General features: G+C 35.7%; 1 protein-coding gene across 1 annotated transcript; it reads right to left on the bottom strand.

The window, feature by feature from the left end:
- Positions 1-5,790: 5,790 nt before the first annotated feature.
- Positions 5,791-9,116, bottom strand: LOC123668148 (zinc finger protein OZF-like). Its single transcript, XM_045601940.1, has 4 exons — positions 9,010-9,116; positions 8,585-8,720; positions 7,720-7,789; positions 5,791-6,915 (listed from the first exon to the last, which is right to left on the bottom strand). The coding sequence occupies exons 1-4, from the start codon at positions 9,114-9,116 to the stop codon at positions 5,885-5,887; spliced, it is 1,344 nt and encodes a 447-aa protein (XP_045457896.1). The 3' UTR covers positions 5,791-5,884.
- Positions 9,117-21,352: the final 12,236 nt, after the last annotated feature.

Here is a 21,352-nt window from a genome sequence, read left to right as displayed (position 1 = left end):
AACATTTTTAATTTCTTTGAAGTCGGTTATAAAAACAATATGAAATAAATTAATAAAAAAATCACAAATTTCTATCAAAAAATTGGTTCCACCGAAAAGATATTATATTATGAAGTAAAACTGAAAAAAAAAATTATGTATTAAATGTAAAATTAAAAAAAAAATGTCGGTTCCACATAGACTAATATAAACATATCGATTTTATTTTGAAAGAACTTAATATAAAATAAATTTTTCGTATATTTTACTCTATACAAGAGAACATTTTTTATTTAGTTTTTTTTTATGTTTATTAAGGGCCGGTCTCATTATCAATGTGTAATTTGCCGATAAAGCTATCTGACATATCGATATCCAGAAGAAAAAGTGTATGATATATTTTTATTTTTCACCATCTAACACCACTTTACCTGTTAACTATTTTTATTGATTGGCAATGAGAGTGTTTATACTTCCTCCTGATAAATCATATCAGTAATTTATGTGATAGATAAATTTTATTAGAAACCGGCGAAACAGATCCTAATAAGCAGAAAAAGTAACATTATTGCGATCAGCCGTAAGTCTATGTCAACCGACAGGCAGCTTAACTCAGTTTTTATATGCAAAAACGAATCGTTATACTTACAATTTTGTAAAATAAACGTAACGTTTTTTGAATATAGAAACCTAGGTTTAGACAACTAAGTAATCTCATTTACTCCCTATTAGTATAAGTTAAGTGTGCTTTTAATTATACAATTTATAAATATTTTAATTATAAAACGCTGCGTTGAGCGATTTTTTTTAATTATAATGACATTTTGTAAATGATTTTTCTCAATATTTATTATCAATTAATTAAAAAGCAAATCTGTCAAAATATATTTATAATCTATAAAAAAAGACTATATTTTTTAATATAGTAAAACCAATAAAACGCGTATATAATCCCTAACCTAACTGAATACATAACACCTTTTTAGTTTTTGAGTAGTTGTGAAAAAAATATTTTAAGCAGGACTTGACGAACTGCGTCGTAGAATTTTTTTCTTGTGAAATTAACCTTTTTTATTTTTTTTAAACAAATCTTGTCCTAACAGGTACGAAAAAAGAAAAAGATTAATTCAATTCGGTGCAGTTGTTCCGAATTTACAAGCGTACACTTCAGCGAATTATTTTAATTTATATAGATGAGAACAGGGTTACACTGAGGCTTGATATTTTATAAGCCAATTATTTATACTGTAGGGTACAAATATTACTTCTATATAATATTATTTTATTTTAATTAGCTCTAAATAAAATAAGAATTTATTTTTTTATTCCGTCCATAAATAATTTAGTTTTTTTTTTGTAATATCAAAATATAAATCATGTTACCATTTATTTGAAATAAAAAAAAAATCACCTTGATTATTATAATCGAAATAAAGTATTTACTTACAAATATAATTTTAAAACTATTTTAATATTAAGGTGCTTTAATTACGCACATAGTTAACATAACATATACATTTATATACGTAAGTTGAAAACAAAATTAATACACAAACGAGTAGAAAAAAATCAATTCCTACTTAGGTTATTTTGTCCCATATAAAACTGAAATTAATTCAATTAATATTGAATAAAAACTTCATTATGATTGTATGAGTGAAAAGTATTTCATTAACGATTTACCATTTCAAGAAGATAAACAAACATATATTGAGATAGTGTGAATTATTATTAATAGAAATTGAAACTGTCAAAAGATGGCGCGGAAATTGACATTGCACGAATTTTTTTTTATAATAAATATGTAAAATGCTGAATTAAGATGATATTTCTATGTCCTTTTTAAATAAAAATTCGCTTGATATTGTGGTACTTAAATGTATTCTGTGTATGTGTATTATGATAATAAATATCTTGTGTCATAATTTTTTTTTATTATTGAACCCTTAAACCAAAACAATATCTCACTTTAGCCTATCGCAGTCCACTGCTGGACATAAGCCTCCACAAGTTCGCGCCAAAAATTGCGTGAGCTCATGTGTGTTGCCCATAGTCACCGCGCTGGGCAGGCGGGTTGGTGACCGCAGGGCTAGCTTTGTCGCACCGAAGACAAAGACCGATGGCGGGATAACCATACAATGGTTTGAAATACACAGGCCGAAGACGAGTAGCAGCGTCTGCGAACTTGTCTCTGTCGAAGACCTACGTCCAGCAGTGGACTGTGATAGGCTGAAGTGATGATAACAAAATCTGAAATTGAATCCAATACAGACAGAGATGATTGTATCCAAATCACAAAATCAAATGTTTCGACATTCTGTAATATTATTTTTAAATGAACTTTTTTTAGTAAATTGAGATATGTCCAATCGAATTTTCCAATTAATTAAAAAGATGAACAAATGAAAATGTTTCATAACATTATTGTTCTTTATTATGCATTAAACATGCGAACTAAGACAATATTTTTAATTTTATTTATCACTTAATCTAAACAACATTACATGATTAAAAATTGCAACAACATAACCCATTTGAAATAAAACTGCCCTGAATGTAATTCTGTACAAATGCCAGAAACGTATAGCAGATAATGAGTGACTACAAATGCTACAAATTCCCAGTATGGGATAGATTATGACCAATAGGAAAATAATTATCAAAAATGGTATATTAAAAATAAATATTAGCTTCTATTATTATTATAAAATTGAATTTATGAAGTCTAGGTAACTGTTGTCAGATATTTTGTTTCGATTACATCTGTGCTGTTTTAAAACTTGAATGAAAATGGCGCGAAATAAGTTGAAATTGATATTATAAAACCATTTTAATATATTACAAAGTATCTTACTATATCAGTAACCAGTTATTAAGAATACGAAAAAACTCAATTTTTGAGAAAGAATTTTGGAAAAGATATTTTTATGATACTTAGTATTATACGCTATACAGAATGTGGCGTAAATAGTGGTCCACCGTTAAGGATTCAATAAACCAGATAATTTACTACAACATTACAATTTACTACAATTTTATCCATTTTTACCCAAAGGTTCCGGATTTTTTTTACGATATTTGTACCTCTTGTTACAAATTTGGTTGTAGTTTTAACAAATACCATTATTTTTTCATTTTGATTACTGGTAATTACTGCTGAATACTAGAGCTTTCGTCACCATACGTCATCTTCCATCGTACAGGCTCGAATTCGAAATAAAGGCTGCAGTGGAAGAATGGAGACCAATCGTCAAGCGTCAAGTTTTTAACTGAGGTAGGGCACAGCAGGAATTTCCTGCTCAAAATATGGAGCAGCCCGACTGGGGTAGTACCTCGACCTTACAGAAGACTACAGCTAAATAATACTGTTTTCAAGCAGTATTGTGTTCCTGTTGATGAGTAATGTGACCAGAGCTCCTGGGGGGATTGGGGATTGGGTCGGCAACGCGCTTGCGATGCTTCTGGTGTTGCAGGCGTCTATAAGCTACGGTAATCGCTTACCATCAGGTGAGCCGTACGCTTGTTTGCCGACCTAGTGACATAAAAAAAAAGCGTGTGACTGGAAAGTGATGACCACGAACGCTCTGACAAGAGCGTGACGAAAAAGATGATGAGAGAGATGAATATTATACGCAAGGTGTAAACATAGTCGGGGATTCTTTGATCGCGGGAGTAAGGTCCAAGTGTCTTGCGTCTATAAGCTAAGGTAACCGCTTACTATCATGCGAGCCGTACCTGCGCTTGTTTTCTTACCTAATGTATAGAAAATCATACATTTTTAATAACAAACTTACATTCAAGGCATTGTGTTAGCATTTATAAAAATATCTATTAAATCTCTTTTACCTAAAAAAAAAAACAAAAATTAAGCTAAATTTTTTTATTGAAATAAAAGTATCACTTCTATTTAGTTATTAAAATATTAATGAAAATCGCATTCGTGTTTTTACAGTGTATTAAAAAAAATTCATTAACAAAACAAAGGCAAGACATCAAAACAGTACTAAATCTATTTATTTTACATTATTTTCCTAAAAACTAATAACTCCTTGGAAAAACTTTAATTTTTTTCCTTTTTTACATAAAAAAGTGTGTGTCAGTTCCAAAATACGACGTGAGTTTACTCCTTCAAAATCATTGCCGTGATTATTTAAAAAAAAGACTTCGTATATGCTTATTTGAAAATACAAGTTTTCTTTAAATAATAAATTTAACAGTGGTAGGCACGAGATAGGTTCACAACTGAACTCAAACGACTTGTATTTGACTGATGTTTTGTGTATAGCTTGTGAATGGTATGTAGTGTATATATTAATTTAACGAATCTCGCTTGTATCAATTCTCTATACATTAGATTTTGATAGTGATTTTTTTTTTTTTTGGTAATTTAAAGAATACTTGTATTTTCAAAAATCTACGACACACTGAAATAAAATATTTATGATATTATTTTGACACTAATATTTTTTACAATAAAAACGAGGCAAAAGCGTCTTATAATAATTTCTTAAATTTTTTTTTAAGAATAGAGATCAAACACAAGTGGAAGCATCATACACAATGTTTATTAAATTAAAAAAAAAGTGTGTCAGCTGCGACACACTAATGGAGTTAACTCCTTAAAAGGGATTACCGTAATATTATTTTCTATTAAATTAATCAAATATAAATAATTAAGAAGTCTAAAATCAAAACATGAAATGGCTTGCTATTCGTATCACTAAATGCTTGTATACTGTTATATCTTACAAAAAACAGCTAAATTCACTGCTTCTAATTTTTTTAAGGGGTAAGTTAGGGAGTGAACTCCAAAAATAATATAAAAAAATATTATCAATTCCCACTTAGGTCACTTTCTCCCATGTCAAACTAAAATTAATGAATTAAAATTAAAAAAAAGGAGCTATGAACATAAAGTGAAAGTTAAAAATGTAGTTTAAACTAAGTGTATGAATAAAATCGTTTAATTATCGATAGATAATTTGAAAAAGATATATAAATATATGTAGGGAGAGTGAACATATAGTAAGAAGTGAAAAATTGCACATTTCAATATATCTCTTTAATATTAATAATTCATTCTATTATAAGCTTAAGTAAATAAAGTTTCCTACAAACTAATATATATGTAATTATTATAATTAAAAATTTTATCCTTACATAGCTATGTAGTTTTTTAATGAAGTTGTTTTGATAATACATTGGACTTTGTGTAAATAAACTTGGCTAATAGTATATATTAGATTTTGGTGACATTTGGCAAAAATTTTGTTGTGTGTTTATTTATTACAATATTAGTTACTGGTCTGGGTTTATTTTCGTGGGTCTCCCCACCGTGCCTCGGAGAACACGTAATGCCATCAGTCCCGGTTGTCTCAATAGACGCCTGTTAGAAATCCTTAGACAATAGCGACAATCGACAATCTTTAGTGATACAGTGGCACAGATGGAGTTTTAATTTGACTTGATAGAAGGAGTATTATTTTGGTTAAGACATATGTACATATAGTGCCAGTACAGTACAAAAATCGATAAAAGGGGGATAAAAAAATAACAAAAACGCTAGAGGTGAAAATATGACTCCAAATGAATATAATGGCCAGCATTTATTTCCATTGCTCATTAAAATTGTTGTCATGAAAAGGTAATATCTTGAAACAGGTACCGACATGTACATCCGCTTCACAGAGGATCAATATGGCATAACTTTATTAATAGAAAAACCTTTATATTATTGCCATTTTCAACTTTAATATATATTATTTATACTCGAGAGTATTTCTAAGCAGAAAAATAAAAAATAAATACAGCTTTCAAGAGAGCCTTTTAAAGTTTTAACCACTTCATTACAACGACAGACTAAATTAACTAAAACATTATGAGATATGATTAATCATATCCGAAATTATTTTTCTACTTTAACTTCACTGGCAACATCCTTCATTTCAGATATTTCCGACTTAATTTGCATATTTTTAGACTTAAGAACCTTCTCCCAGACATCCTTAGCGACACTCGCATCCGTGTCTTTACAATTATACGTGTCATTTGGATGTTTCCGACTGTAATGCCTTACTATGTTCTGTCTGTGAGAAAATGTCTTACCGCACACTTGACAAACGAACGGTTTGGCTTTAGTGTGAGTCCGCATGTGATATTTCAATCTGCTTTCCTTTGGGAATGTTTTATTGCAAATATCACACACCAAATGCTTAACTTTTGAGTGTCTGAGTGTGTGTCTCTGCATGTTGTGTTTGTGGGCAAAGTTTTTATTGCAAATCGGACATGGATACGGTTTTTCGCCCGTGTGTTTCCTCATGTGGGGCTTTATTAGACCCGAATGGGTAAATCTCTTTTTGCATATTTTACAGGAGTATGGTTTGATGCCGTTGTGCAGTTGGACGTGGCGAATCAAAGTAGATTTATATTTAAAACTCATCTGGCATCGTTCACACTGGTACGGCCGCTCAGTTGTATGCCTTCTCAAATGACTTTTAAGTAAGAATTCCTTTTGGAAAACTTTATTACAGAATTCGCAGACGAGTGGCTCTGGATTTGGCACCTTGCACCTATTTGTGCTTTTTAAGTGCTTAACTAGATTCGCCTTAACTGCAAATTGTCTCAGGCAGGTTTGACACTCGTAGGGCTTTACTGCTAGATGTATTCTCTTGTGCTGCTCTAAATTTGATGTTGTTCTGAACATTTTTCCGCATTCTTCGCACTTGTACCTCTTTTCTGTAGAATGGGTCAGGAGGTGTTTCTGGTAATGCGCTTGTTTGACGAATTGTCTGAAACATACATTACACTCCAGTTTTTCGCGCGTGTGTAACAGCACGTGTCTTTGCACGTTTCCCTTGTTCGCGAAACGCTTGTGGCATATCGGACACATGTATTTACCGTCGATGGTCGAATTCAGGCTAAGTATTTCTTCTGACACTGAAAAAAAAATTTATAAATACAGTATATATACAAGCGGAATTAATAAACCACATATTGGTCCTACGCAAGTTCAGTTGTACATATTCTGTACCTAAATGACTGCATGTGCTTGACTGATTTTTAACCGACTTAAAAAAAAGGAGGAGGTTACTCAATTCGATCGTATATATATATATAACTTCGTCGTTTATGAACCGATTTTGATAATTTACCATACCGATTTATCAAAGATAACTCAAAAAGTAGTTATCAGATCTCGATAAAATTCAAGTGACCACATGATAAACATCAGCTTTAGATTAAATTAAAAATTATCAATATCGGTACACCCAGAAAAAAGTTATGCGGATTTTCGAGTTTCCCTCGATTTCTCTGGGATCCCATCATCAGATCCTGGTTTCCTTATCATGGTGCCAAACTAGGGATATCTCCTTTCCAACAAAAAAAGAGAATTATCAAAATCGGTGCATCTAGTAAAAAGTTGTGCGGTATAATATAATGTAGGTCGACGAAAAAAGCGTCAAGTAAAAACGCATTATTAATATTTAATAAGTGTTTCGTTACACAGTACACAAGCACAATCGCCCAGACCGCGACAAACATCTATATGGTCAATACAAATGTCTGTCGTGAGGGGGGATCGAACCCGCGACCGGAAGCGCATCAGCCCGTGCTGTGACCGCTGCGCCAACGCGTCTTCATATAATACTTAATGATTTTGCCAACATTCCGTAGAATTGGTAGAAGATTGTGACCAGCTTTGACACTTACATATATACACGTTAAATATATAATACGAACCATCGCTAATGTATATGTTAGACGCCTTGGGTGGGATCACGTCTGGTAAGATGTAGTTGGAGCTGTCATCCTGAAAACAAAATAGTGTTAAATAAATTACCGGGTTGGCGGATATATTCCCTACTATGATTGCAGTAGCGTGGTGGATTAATCTCTGATCCTTCTCCTACATGAGGAAAGAGGCCTATGCCCAGCAGTGGGATATTACATGGTGAATCGTAAGCGTAAATTACCGGCGCTGTATTTCATACAGAACATGTAACTGAATTGTCGTATTTCTAAAAGTGTGAGTAATTCAGTTTCTTGCAGATTATTTTCTGCAGAATCTATATTCAGATAGATGGTGACTTCAGATTAATTTTATAATTCGGTAAGAAATATATATTTTTGTGAAATAGAATAGATATATTCTGTAGACTAGATTTAGATTCAGTAAATACGAAGAAAGCGATCTTTTTAATGAGAATCTCCTTTGTCCATTCTTATGTGTCTGTTTGAGTCAAGAACACACAATGCCCAGAACAACAGTCGACTGTAATCAGTAAAATAACTAAGTGCTTTTTTTACTGAGGTAGAAAACATTAAGACGCCTTGCTCAAAATCTGGAGCAGCTTGACTGGGGTACCTCGACCTTACAGGAGCTCACTGCTAAATAATACTGTTTTCAAGCAGGGTTGTGTTCCTGTTGGTAAGTAAGAGCAGAGCTCCGGGACAGGGTAGTAGGTAGGGTGGCAACGCGCTTGCGATGCTTCTGGTGTTGCAGGCGTCTATAGGCTCGGGTATCCGCAGACCATCAAGCAGACCGTACGCTTGTTTTCCAAACTAGACGTATGTTATTATGAGGTATCGATTTGACTTTACTCACGGTTCCCTCGTCATCTTCAGGCTCCTGCTTAATCGCGACTACGCTGATTTTTGGCTCAAAATTGGGTTCATACTTGATAGGCACGTTGTGCCAATTACTAGTGTCTATAGTTTCTTGGGAGGTGTGAGGTTCTTCACTGGAAAAGAGATTTTTTTTACATTCTCAAAAAATATATATATACAAAATATATAATTACAAGCCAGTGTTCTCTATGACTCTCCCCCTCACGAAGATCTTGGAGTGTAATCTCAGGTCTGAGTGACCCCTATCATCATTAGCAGTTTCATTAACCTTGGCTGGGTTAAGGCCTTTGTTAAAAGATCTGCTTCCTCCTGCTGCTTACCTGTGTCCTTATATCGGATCATTATCAGTTTCTTTTGGACACAGTGCTTTGACCTCTTCCTGTCATTAAATTGTTGGCTAACTTCTGTGCAGCTAAATTATTGTTGTAGTTTGGTACAGCTTTTTTATTCACTCCAAAATCTTCCAAAAGCTGTTTTAAGTTTAATGCTTTCATTGCGGCTTCCGTCATTGCCATATATTCAACCTCAGCAGTTGACAAAGCTGCAATATGTTGCTTTTTTCACGATGGTCAATAGTACACGCTGCCCAGTCAATCCTGAGTTTACACTCCAAGATCTTCGTGAGGGGAAGAGTCCTAGAGAACACTGTTTGACAATTTTAATATATCAAAAATCAACTGTTCCAGCAGGGATCAAACCTGCATCTCCGACTGACCGTATCAGTGCTCTAGTCAATTAAGCTTTGGAACGATGTAGACGCTAGATCGAAATTTTTGATATGATGATTTTATATTCGGTCTAAGCTGTTTGACAAATTAAGAAAAATATTTTTTGTCATAGATGTCGGTAAAAAAATTGTGTCAGATTGTAATAATTAAAATGTAAATAGAAATAAATAAATCTATGCTTATTTAAAAAAAGATTTTATCAAAGATAATTTGCGAAGATAAAGATAGATATTCTGCGATAAAAACTACTCTCTATAAAATTATTATTAAAAAAAAAACAATACTATTTTTGATGTTGATCTGAAAAATATATTTTAACTAGCCTGTTGGCGCAGTTTGTAGTACCCTGCTTTCCGCTCTGGGGGTTGTGGGTTCGATTTCCACCCCGAGTCTAGGTGTAATATATACATTTATGTATATATTTATATATGTACTATTTATATGTATGATTATCGAAAAAAAAAAAATGTAGCTATACCAGTCGGCTGTTACCTATAACACAAGCATTAAGTTGCTTACTTTAGGCTCAGACGACCGTGTGTATATTGTGTAGATATTTATTATATATTATTGTAGTAATGATAATAAATATTATAATACTTATTCCTATAAAAAGTGAAATTTGTGTAATAACAAAATGGACGTGTGAACTAGAATTGTGTTTGCTCGCAAACGAAAAAAAAAACCGACTTCAATTACATCGACAAGTAATACAACGTAGATCGACGAAAAAATAGTCAAGTAACTACACGTTATCAAAGATTACAAAAAAGGTGGTTATCAAATCTCGATAAAATTTATATGTGACCACATGATAAACATCAGCTTGCGATCAGATTAAAAATTATCAAAATCGGTACACCCAGTAAAAAGATATGCGGATCTTCGAGAGTTTCCCTCCTTTCCCTCTGGAATCCCATCATCAGATCCTTTTCGTAGTTGTCAGATTTTAAGTAAATTTAAATGGGACCAAACGACACACACCTTTTCGATAAAAAAAATTTGTCGAAATCGGTCCACCCAGTCAAAAGTTCTGAAGTAAAATACATAAAAAAAAATACAGTCGAATTGAGAACCTCCTCCTTTTTTGGAAGTCGGTTAATAACAATCCAATTTATTTTATACGAATAATACTAATATGATATAAATAAAATAGTAATTACGTTGCTGGCCTGTTTTTTATTATTATAATTTTAAGTACTGAGAACAGAACACTTACCAGTTTTCTGTATTTACAGGTTCGATTTTTATGCTTACAAAATTGTTTTTAGATAAGTTCACAGCTACATCGTGTATGTTATTTATATTTTCGCTAAATTGTGCCGATTTTTCGTAATTATTTACGATGTAATTTGAAGTCGATGGCGACTCGGAGGCCGGTTCTTGCTTTATTTGAACACACTCAAATGACATTTTTGTTGTTTTTATTTATTTAAAATATAATTATAATATTTTTTTTGCTTTATTTTTACATTTTCGTGTAATTTATTATCGAAAACCGCTATGTATCACTTCCCCGAATTTCATCTAGATTTGACGGAAAAAAACAGTGTTGCTATAAATTGTTCTCATAAGAATAAGCAAACGCTCACTATCAGTTTTATATTTAATTTTATCCTATAACTATATGTATATTTCAACAATATGCTTTGATTTAAAATATGCGAAACAAAAAAAAATAGTTATATGTACCTTCATTAAACACAGTGAGTACTCTTATTTTCTGACGGACAATTTTCTGTATACAATAGAGTGAACACCGCTAGATGAGGCCGATTACCAATTCTTAGATATCAGTTGCTAAAGTAATAATAAGTATTATTAATACGTAATAAATATTATCCTTACAAAATACTTTAACCTTAGTAAAATTATTATTTTATTATGACGTGTAAAATTAAATGGACTTATGTAAAGTTTAATATAGGCTTGATGCTTCTAATCATCGATTAAAGTACAAACGAACACAGTTTAGAAAATAGAGCTGTAAATATCGTAGGAAAGGCCGGCAACGCACCTGCTAATCCTCTCATGTAGCGAGTGTCTGTGGTGTTGTTTTCACTTACCACCGGTGAGTCAACTGTCCCTTTGCTCTTCAAAAAAAAAAGGAAAAAGCAGTAATAAAATGATATTTTTTTTACACTTTAAATGTCGAAAACACAATTAACAACCTGAGACTTATTTTATTTTTATTTTTCAAGCTCAACACAGGAACAAACAATATTTGAGAAATATTATATTTATTATTATATATAGAGTGATGAGGAATGAATCGTGGTCAGCATTGTCCGTGAATGGTGTGAGCAGTGTCCTCATACGAGCATTGCAATCTCTTTATAAGGATTCTAGTGCTTGTGTGAGGATAAACGGGGCATACACTGAATGGTTTAATATCGAAAAAGGTGTTAGACAGGGATGTGTAGCGTCACCGTGGCTGTTTAATCTGTTCATGGACAATTGTTTGACAGATTTAAAAGAGAGTGAAAGTGGGTTGAGAATGAATGAGTTACTCGTCAAAGATCTTCTCTATGCTGATGACCTTAGTCAAGTATTACTTGCGTCTTCAGCCGGGGAGTTGCAGGAGATGATAACTGCTATGAATGGAGTTTTTGTAAGAAAAGGAATGAAGATGAATGTAAAGAAGACGAAAGTGATGGTGTTTGAAAGAGATGAGGCAGTGATAGACTGCAATATCGTGATTGGAGATGAACAAATTGAACAGGTGAATGAGTTTGTGTATCTGGGTTCAAAGTTTACAAGAGATGGAAAGTGTGAGAGTGATATTGAAAGAAGAGTGAATTCAGAAAACAGGGTGAATGGAGCTTTGCACTCCTTTATGTGCAGTCGGAAGATGTCTAACAAGGCAAGGCTGTGCATGAGAGGGTGTTGGTTCCGACACTCATGTACGGAAGCGAAAGTTGGGTATGGCAGAAGAAACATGAAAGCAGAATAAATGCAGTTGAGATGAGAGCGTTAAGAAGTATGATAGGAGTTAAACCGAGTGACAGGATAAAAAATAGTGAGATAAGGAAACGTTGTGGTCTGAAAGAAGATGTAGTGATAAAAATTGAGAAAGGTATGCTTAGATGGTTTGGCCATGTCGAGAGAATGAGTGTGGAACGTTTGACGAAAAAAGTGTATAAGGCGAGTGTGAATGGAACGGTTGGAAGGGGTAGACCTAGGCGGATGTTTCGAGACCAAATAAGGGGCGTCTTGAAAAAAGGCCAGGTCAAGAGTACCCTAACCCGAAGAGCATGTATGAAGGGAATAATGAAAGTCGACGAAGCGAAAGAAGTATGTAAGGATCGTAGCAGGTAGAAAGAAGTGGTCTCTGCCCCTACGGGAAAGAGGCGTGATTATATATTAAACTGAGGTAGGGCACAGCAAGAATTTCCTGCTCAATAGAACAGCCCGACTGGGGTAGTACCTCGACCTTACAGAAGATCACAGCTAAATAATACTGTTATCAAGCTGTATTGTATTCCCGTTGGTGAGTAAGGTGACCAGAGCTCCTGGGGGGGGGGGGTTGGGGATTTGTTCAGCAATGCGATTGCGATGCTTCTGGTGTTACAGGCGTCTATAGGCTGCGGTAGTCTCTTACCATCAGGTTCGGGGTGAGATGGCGAATGCTAACGCGACCCCATCTCATCCCACTCAGGCGGACGACTGCTCACACGTGGTGGTTTTTAGTCAGTAGGAGTCTGACATAACCCTCTGGCGCCCCCGTGCTGGAGGGTATCCATGATGGATTTTCCCCACGTAAAAAAAAAAAAAAGGACACAGCAGGAAATATCTTGTCCAAAATCTGAAGCAGCCCGACTGGGGAAGTACCTCGACCTTACAGACGATCACAGCTAAATAATACTGCTTTCAAGCAATATTGTGTTCCTGTGGTGAATGAAATGACCAAAGCTCCATCCATCAGGTGAGCCGTACGCTTGTTTGCCGATCTTGTGATATAAAAAAAAATATATATATATTATAATAATAATTTCATACAATGATATTTCTCATATCTATAATCTATAATATATATAAACGCGAAAGGTCACTCATCACGAAATCTCTGAAACTATAACACCTACGAACTTGAAATTTGGCAGGTAGGCTCCTTATAGAACGTAAACATCCGCTAAGAATGGATTTTACGATACTCGACCCCTAAGGGGGTAAAAAGGGGGTTGGAAGTTTGTATCTTTCATACATTCCTATGTTTTTGAAGTAAGAGACTTGAAATTTAAAATGTATGCCTTATAGATGATGAGAAGGTGTTCAAATAATCATCATTCATCATCATTACAGCCTATACAGTCCACTGCTGGACATAGGCCTCCACAAGTTTACGTCAAAAATAACGTGAACTCATGTGTTTTGCCCATAGTCACCACGCTGGGCAGGCGGGTTGGTGACCGCAGTACTGGCTTTGTCGCACCAAAGACGCTGCTGCCCGTCTTCGGCCTGTGTATTTCAAAGCCAGCAGTTGGATGGCTATCCCGCCATCGGTCGGCTTCTTAAGTTCCAAGATGGTTGTGGAACCTTGTTATCCCTTAGTCGCCTCTTACGACACCCACGGGAAGAGAGGGGGTGGCTAAATTCTTTAGTGCCGTAGCCACACAGCACAAGCACAGCAGTTCAAATAATGTATCTTTAGAAATCAACTCCCTTTTGGGGTTAAAACGGGAGATGGTAGGTTTAGTCACTCATCACGAAATCCCCGAAACTATAACACCTACAAACTTGAAATTTGGTAGATAGGCTCCTTATAAGGTGTAGACATTTGATAAGAACGGATTTTACAAAATTCGACCCCTAAGGGGGTAAAACGGGGGTTGCAAGTTTGTATGAAAGTCCTATGTTTTTGAAGTAAGAGATTTGAAATTTAAAATGTATGCTCTATAGATGGTTAGAAGGTGTCCGAATAATGTATCTTTAGAAATCAACTTCCTTTTGGAGTTAAAACGGGGGGATGGTAGGTTGACTCACTCATCACGAAATCTACGAAACTATAACAGCTATAAACTTGAAATTTGGCAGGTAGGTTTCTTATAGGGTGTAGACATCCGCTAAGAACGAATTTTACGATACTCGATCCCTAAGGGGATAAAACGGAGGTTGGAAGTTTGTATGAAAGTCCTATGTTTTTGAAGTAAGAGACTTGAAATTTAAAATGTATGCTCTATAGATGATGAAAAAGTGTCAAAACAATGTATCTTGAGAAATCAACCCCCTTTTGGAGTTAAAACGGGGGATGGTAGGTTGACTCACTCATCACGAAACCTCCGAAACTATAACACCTACAAGCTTGAAATTTGGCAGGTAGGTTCCTTATAGAGCGTAAACATCCACTAAGAATGGATTTGACGAAACTTGACCCTTAAGGGGGTAAAACGTGGGTTGGAAATTTGTATGAAAATCCTATGTTTTTGAGGTAAGAGACTTGAAATTTAAAATGTATGGTCTATAGATGGTGAGGAGGTGTCCAAATAATGCACCGTAATCTATATATATATAAAGAGAAAGTTCACTGACTCACTCATCACGAGAACTCAAAAACCGCTGGAGGGTCCATCCATTCAGGATGGACAAAGATGAAATTTGGCAGGGAGGTAGATTATAGTTAGTAGACGTCTGCTAGGAATAGATTTTGCGATATTCGACGGCTAAGGGGGTTTAATTGGGGTTGATAATTTGTATGAAACATATTCAGCAGCTATAAGTTCGCCTGATAGGTTTTTTATATTACAGCCTGAAAATAAAACTAAGAATATGGTGTATAGAGAGATTTTATAAATACAAGTATTAAATTTTACTAAATTGTGCCTTTTAAAAAGTTACTGAGTGTGATAAGAATTTCAAGTGAAATTTGCGTTAAAGATCTTAATAGATTTAATAGCATATCTTCATAACCACGCAGACGTAGTCGCGGGCAACAGTTAGTGTATTATAAAACAAAGTCTCCAAAAGTTTATGTGATCGATTCGCTCAAAATCTACTGAACGGATTTTCATGCGGTTTCACCATTGGAGAGAGGGCTTCGCCATTGGCAAGGGGAAGGTTTACGGAATGGCTAAGCCGATTTTGATGAGAGTTTCACTGGAAGTTTGCCGGGAAAACTTTGTGACACACTAATTTCAACGCGGGCGAAGCCGCGGGCACAGCTAGTTTATATATATAAGTATTAGAAATATCTTTTCTTAGTGATCTACTGCCCTTACCCTAATCAAATTTTGAGCGAGATATGTTCTGCTTTGCTTTACCTTAATACTTAATTATGCTTATATTTGTAATCATGTCTGATGAAAAGACGTAGTTTAAACTCCCGGGGGAGAGGGGCGGGAATAAGGTCGGCAACGCGCTTTTGATGCTTCGGGTTTTGCAGGCGTCCATAAGCTACGGTAACCATCAGGCAGATTGTACGCTTGCTTGTCACCACACCAGTATAAGAAAACATAGCGTTAACTAGTAAAAATTATAGTGAAGTATTTAAAATATTTTTTCAATATTAAAAGAAAATTAATATTCTTTTTATCGTCCGTAAAATTTGCAACTCAATTGTACAGAATGTAATCACTTGTATTAAAAATTATAAATGGTTGGAAATATTTTATTTGTTTGTAAGTATTTTAACAATAAGTATAAATATTTTTTATAAGTTAATATTATTTATTAATTAATACTGACAACGTAAGATAACTTATTTGTTATAAAAAAAAAAAAACAGACCAATTTATATCGAATCAATTAAAAAGTCAAAAATCAATTAAATATACAGTTGTTAGGGATAACTCTAAGGGCCTCACCAGTTGTGAAAAAAAGACATTGACAGTGGGTGGTAGACAGGCCAGTAAGAGCTGCTTCTCCTTAATTAATAGACGAAAACTTTAAGATTAGTATTTGCAAATAGAAATATACATATGACAACGTATCTCATAAATGCGACGGTAAAAACGAATGACGAATCAAAAACTTTTTTACCATCAACAGTGGCGTAGCGTGCGGTGCCTGTTGGGCTATGGCCCCGGGTGGCACACGAAAGTGGGTGGCAAATCGCCATGATTTTTTCAACTGACAAAATAATATATCTAAATCACGTCCTGAGTGTAACACACAGAAAAATTTTGTAGAACTGAGAACCCATTTTTTGAATTCGGTCTATGAATATATTATATTGTTTTGCAATGAGTGTAATTTGTCTTAAAAAATTGAATGAATTGGTAAGGGTGGGAAACATTCATTGGGCGCCGGGCGGCAGAAAGCTACGCTACGCGATTGAACATCGGAAACTGTCATCCGTCAAATACCGTTACCCACAACTGGTAAAACAGGCCCTAAAACTACTCGTCTGATCGTTCTCAATTTTAAACGGGAGGTACCACAAGACATTACAGCTTTCGAATAGAAAAAGAATCATCAAAATCAGTACATACAGGAAAATGTTATGGTCAACATACAAATTAATATAAAAACAAAAAACTAAAAAGTCGAGTTCATACCAGTTCTTTTTTTTTTTTGAAGTCGATTAAGACAACATCAAAAATATATAGCCTACTTAAAAGTCTTCCATTAATACTTAAAAATAAGATTCCCTGTTTTAATAATACATTTTGTTACAGCGTTTGCATGTTTATTGATAATTAAAACTATTTCTACGAATAGTATAAGAGATATTCAAACTAATGTACAAGAAAGTCGAAAACAACTAAGGTAATGTTTTAGTGAATAGATAAGGGAAGTGAATAGATAAGAATGAAAATAATTTGTATTTCATACTAAACCACCATGCTGTGTAGTTAAGGCATCAAAGAATATAGCCACCCCCTCTCTTCCCGTGGGTGTCGTAAGAGGCGACTAAGGGATAACACAGTTCCACGACCACCTTGAAACTTACAAAGCCGACCGATGGCGGCATAACCCTCCAACTGCTGGCTTTTAAATACACAGGCCGAAGACGGGCAGCAGCGTTTTTGGCGCGACAAAGCCAGCCCTGCGGTCGCCAACCCGCCTGCCCAGCGTAGTGACTATGGGTAAAACACATGAGTTCAAGTCATTTTTGGCGCGAACTTGTGGCTTATGTCCAGCCGTGGACTGCGATAAGCTGAAGTGATTAAACCACCAAGCTTTAGTTCCAGGAGAGGGGGGAGGGGTAAAAAAATAATAAGACTAATTGTAAAAAAGATAGTGCTAATATTTATTGAAAGAAATAAATGTTTTTTTTTTAAATATTTAAAATCTTTCGTTTTTTTTAGATAACTTTTAGGTAGGGCTTGACCCATCAAAACCTCCCCTTAGCTACTCCTAGGTATTATACTACGGGATGTTGTTTTAAAATTAATATTATTGTAACATAAACACTAATGTTTTTTCTTCCATATATCACTCAAGATTGGCTGGTACGAAATGTAGCAATGAGCCCTATTAAATTATTTTGTAAATACATTAATTGCATTGCGTAATTTAAAACTAAAATAACTAATTATACCTGTATCTTTCAATAGGGTTCCTATAATTCCGCCGCGGGCTTCAGGATACAAAAAGAAAACCGGAAAAGACGACGGTTATTATGAACCGTACTGGGAAAATGGCGACTGGGTGTTCTATAGGTAGTGATATGACCTACATCCAACCTACTTTTGCATATATACCTCATCTCTATATTGTATTGAATTACACAATCAAAATCAAAATCAAAAATAGCTTCCAAGTCTTCCAATTCAAATAGGCTCCAAGAGCACTTTCGAATCGTCATTTTACAAATTAAAACTTTAAAAACAAATTATTATTTTTGTAAAAGTGAAGCTACCACCGATTCGGAATGTAAATAACATTTTTAATGGGCATATAAGTGTGAGGTTTCATAGTTAGTACCTTTGTGATAGTAAAAACTTATAGGTACCTACTATATATCATAAATTTTGAACTCATCTATACTAATACTAGCTGTGCCCGCGGCTTCGCCCGCATTGAAATTAGTGTGTCACAATGTTTTCCCGTCAAACTTCCAGTGAAACTCTCATCAAAATCGGCTTAGCCGTTCCGAAAATCTTCCTCTTGAAGCTATCCATTACTCCCTCCATTGGCGAAACCGCATGAAAATCCGTTCAGTAGATTTTGAGGGAATCGATCACAAACACTTTTGGGAGACTTTGTTTTATAACACACTAACTGTCGCCCGCGACTACGTCCGCGTGGTTATAAAGATATGCATTACTATTAAGATGCTTAACGCAAATTATTTTTTTATTTCAGTCGCTTGAAATGTTTATTAGACTGAGTAACTTTTTAAAAGGCATAATTTAGTATAATTTATTAGCTATTTTTATAAAACCTCTCTATACACCACATTTTTAGTTTTATTTGTAGGTTGGAGTATAAATAACCTAGCAGGCGAACTTATAGCTGCTGTATATGTTTCATACAAACTATCAACCCCAATTAAACCCCTTTAGCGGTGAAATATTGCAAAATCCGTTCTTAGCGGACATTTACTAACTAAAATCTACCCCCCTGCCAAATTTCATCTTTGTCCATCCTGGATGGATGGACCGACCAGCGGTTTTTGAGTTCTTATGATGAGTGAGTCAGTGACCTTTGTCTTTTATATATATAGATGCAGTATTTGGACACCTCCTCACCATATATAGCGCATACATTTTAAATTTCGTCGCTTACTTCAAAAACATAGGACTTTCATACAAATTTCCATCCCCCGTTTTATCCCCTTAAGGATCGATTTTCGTAAAATCAGATCTTAGCGGATATCTACGCCCTATAAGAAACCTACTTGACGAATTTCAAGTTTGTAGGTGTTATAGTTTCAGAGATTTTGTGATGAGTGAGTCAACCTACCCTCCCCCGTTTTAACCCGAAAAGGGAGTTGATTTCTAAAGACATATTATTTGGACACCTTCTTCACTATCTATAGAGCATATCGTTGGCGTGTTGGCGTGTTGGCGTGTATTGGCGTGTATTGGCGTGTATTGGCGTGTATTGGCGTGTATTGGCGTGTTGGCGTGTTGGCGTATTGGCACAATGGCGTGTTGGCGCATTGGCGTATTGGCGTATTGGCGTATTGGAGTGTTGGCGTATTGGCGTGTTGGCGCATTGGCGTATTGGCGTATTGGCGTGTTGGAGTGTTGGCGTATTGGCGTGTTGGCGCATTGGCGTGTTGGCGTGTTGGCGTGTTGGTGTGTTGGTGTGTTGGCGCATTGGCGTGTTGGACTGTTTCCGCAATGCTTGAAGACTAAAGTTTTCGAGCAATGCGTCCTGCCTGTGTCAGTGTCCACGTCTCGGCTCCGTATTAACATACGTGGACACTGACGAAGGGACTGATCCACAAGTTTAAAGTCGCTCAACGTGCAATGGAACGGGCTATGCTTGGGGTCTCTCTCAAAGACAGGATTAGAAACGAGACTATCCGCGAGAGAACGAAAGTAACCGACATAGCCCACAGAATTAGCAAGTTGAAGTGGCAGTGGGCTGGTCATCTGTGTCGCAGGACCGATAGCCGTTGGAGCAGACGGGTCCTGGAGTGGAGACCGCGTCTTGGCAAGCGCAGTGTGGGACGTCCTCCGGTCCGTTGGACCAACGATCTACGTAAGATTGCCGGTGTAGGCTGGATGAGGATTGCGGAAGACCGGGATGTGTGGCGCGAACTTGGGGAGGCCTATGTCCAGCAGTGGACTGCGATAGGCTGAAGTGATGATGTGTGACTGTTGGCGTGTTGGCGTATTGGCACATTGGCGTGTTGGCGTGTTGGCGCATTGGCGTATTGGCGTGTTGACCTGTTGGCACATTGGCGTGTTGGCGCATTGGCGTATTGGCGTGTTGACCTGTTGACTTGTTGGCGTATTGGCGCATTGGCGTATTGGCGTGTTGGCGTATTGGCGTGTTGGCGTGTTGGTTTATTGGCGTGTTTTTTTTTTTTTTTTTATATATAACAGTATATATCCACGGGCTCATAATGCCCGTGATTTTATTATTCCAATATTAGATTGTTAGTTTCGATAACTTGGTACTTACACATGCAACTTAGAGGACTAATTAAACTAGACTTAGTATCTCTAATCCTACGTGAGTCCACCGACCAAAAATTTAAAGTTATACTAAATTTACTTCTATATATATTAATTACTATATATTATATATTTTTTGTATTCCTACTGTCAGTTTTATTATCTAAGTTTATATTTACACTTCTATACTAGTTACCGGATATGTACACTTATGTCCTAGTTACCTTATATATACACTTATGGCCTGCTGGCCTACTTACAATATACACTTAGCCTAGGTTACTGTTAGTAAGATTTTTTTTTTTTTTTTTTGTAGTCAATATTATATAATTTATCCTAATTAATTTGATACACATGTAAAATTATTTTGCACACGTTTTGTAATATGTAATTAATACTATTTAATTTAACACTAACTTTATATGTTTATGTACACCCTATTTATTCACTGAAAAAAAATTTCTTCACACGCCAAAAGTTTTCAACATATCGAGCACACTCTCAGTGACGGCGGCGTCTCTATGATGAATCGCCATCTTGAGACTGTGCTCGAGTATTTCCTTGTCCGTGGTCTCGTCTGCCCTCGCCACAAAGCGACCAATTGCGTCGTCCCTGTCGTCGGTGTAATAGACACAGGTGTTGGTGTGTCTAGTCACCGCGACTACAGCGTGCGAAACGCTGTCGTGGATCCTGAGCCTCCTCGTCTTCGTCTGGAGGACTATGACGTCCTCGTACGTCTGGCCCTGCGCCTCGTGGATGGTTAAGACGCGCGATCCCTCCCCGGATCCGTATCCCTGGTCAGTCAGCAACCTCTTCTCCTCTTGCGTAAAGACTAGGTATAAGGTCCGGTCTCTTCCTGCAGGAATACGCGCGCCCGTGAGGCTCTTCACTCGCAAAGATCGGATCTTTGAGCTTGAGCTGTACACGTCCTTATAAACTTCGCTGATGGCAAGGGCGACGTCTTTGGGATTACGATGCGTGCATGACAACTAGCACGAGATGGTT

This window comes from Melitaea cinxia, chromosome 30, assembly GCF_905220565.1.
Source record: "Melitaea cinxia chromosome 30, ilMelCinx1.1, whole genome shotgun sequence".
In the NCBI taxonomy this organism is placed as follows: Eukaryota; Metazoa; Arthropoda; class Insecta; order Lepidoptera; family Nymphalidae; genus Melitaea; species Melitaea cinxia.
This window is presented reverse-complemented; position numbering and strand designations above follow the sequence as displayed.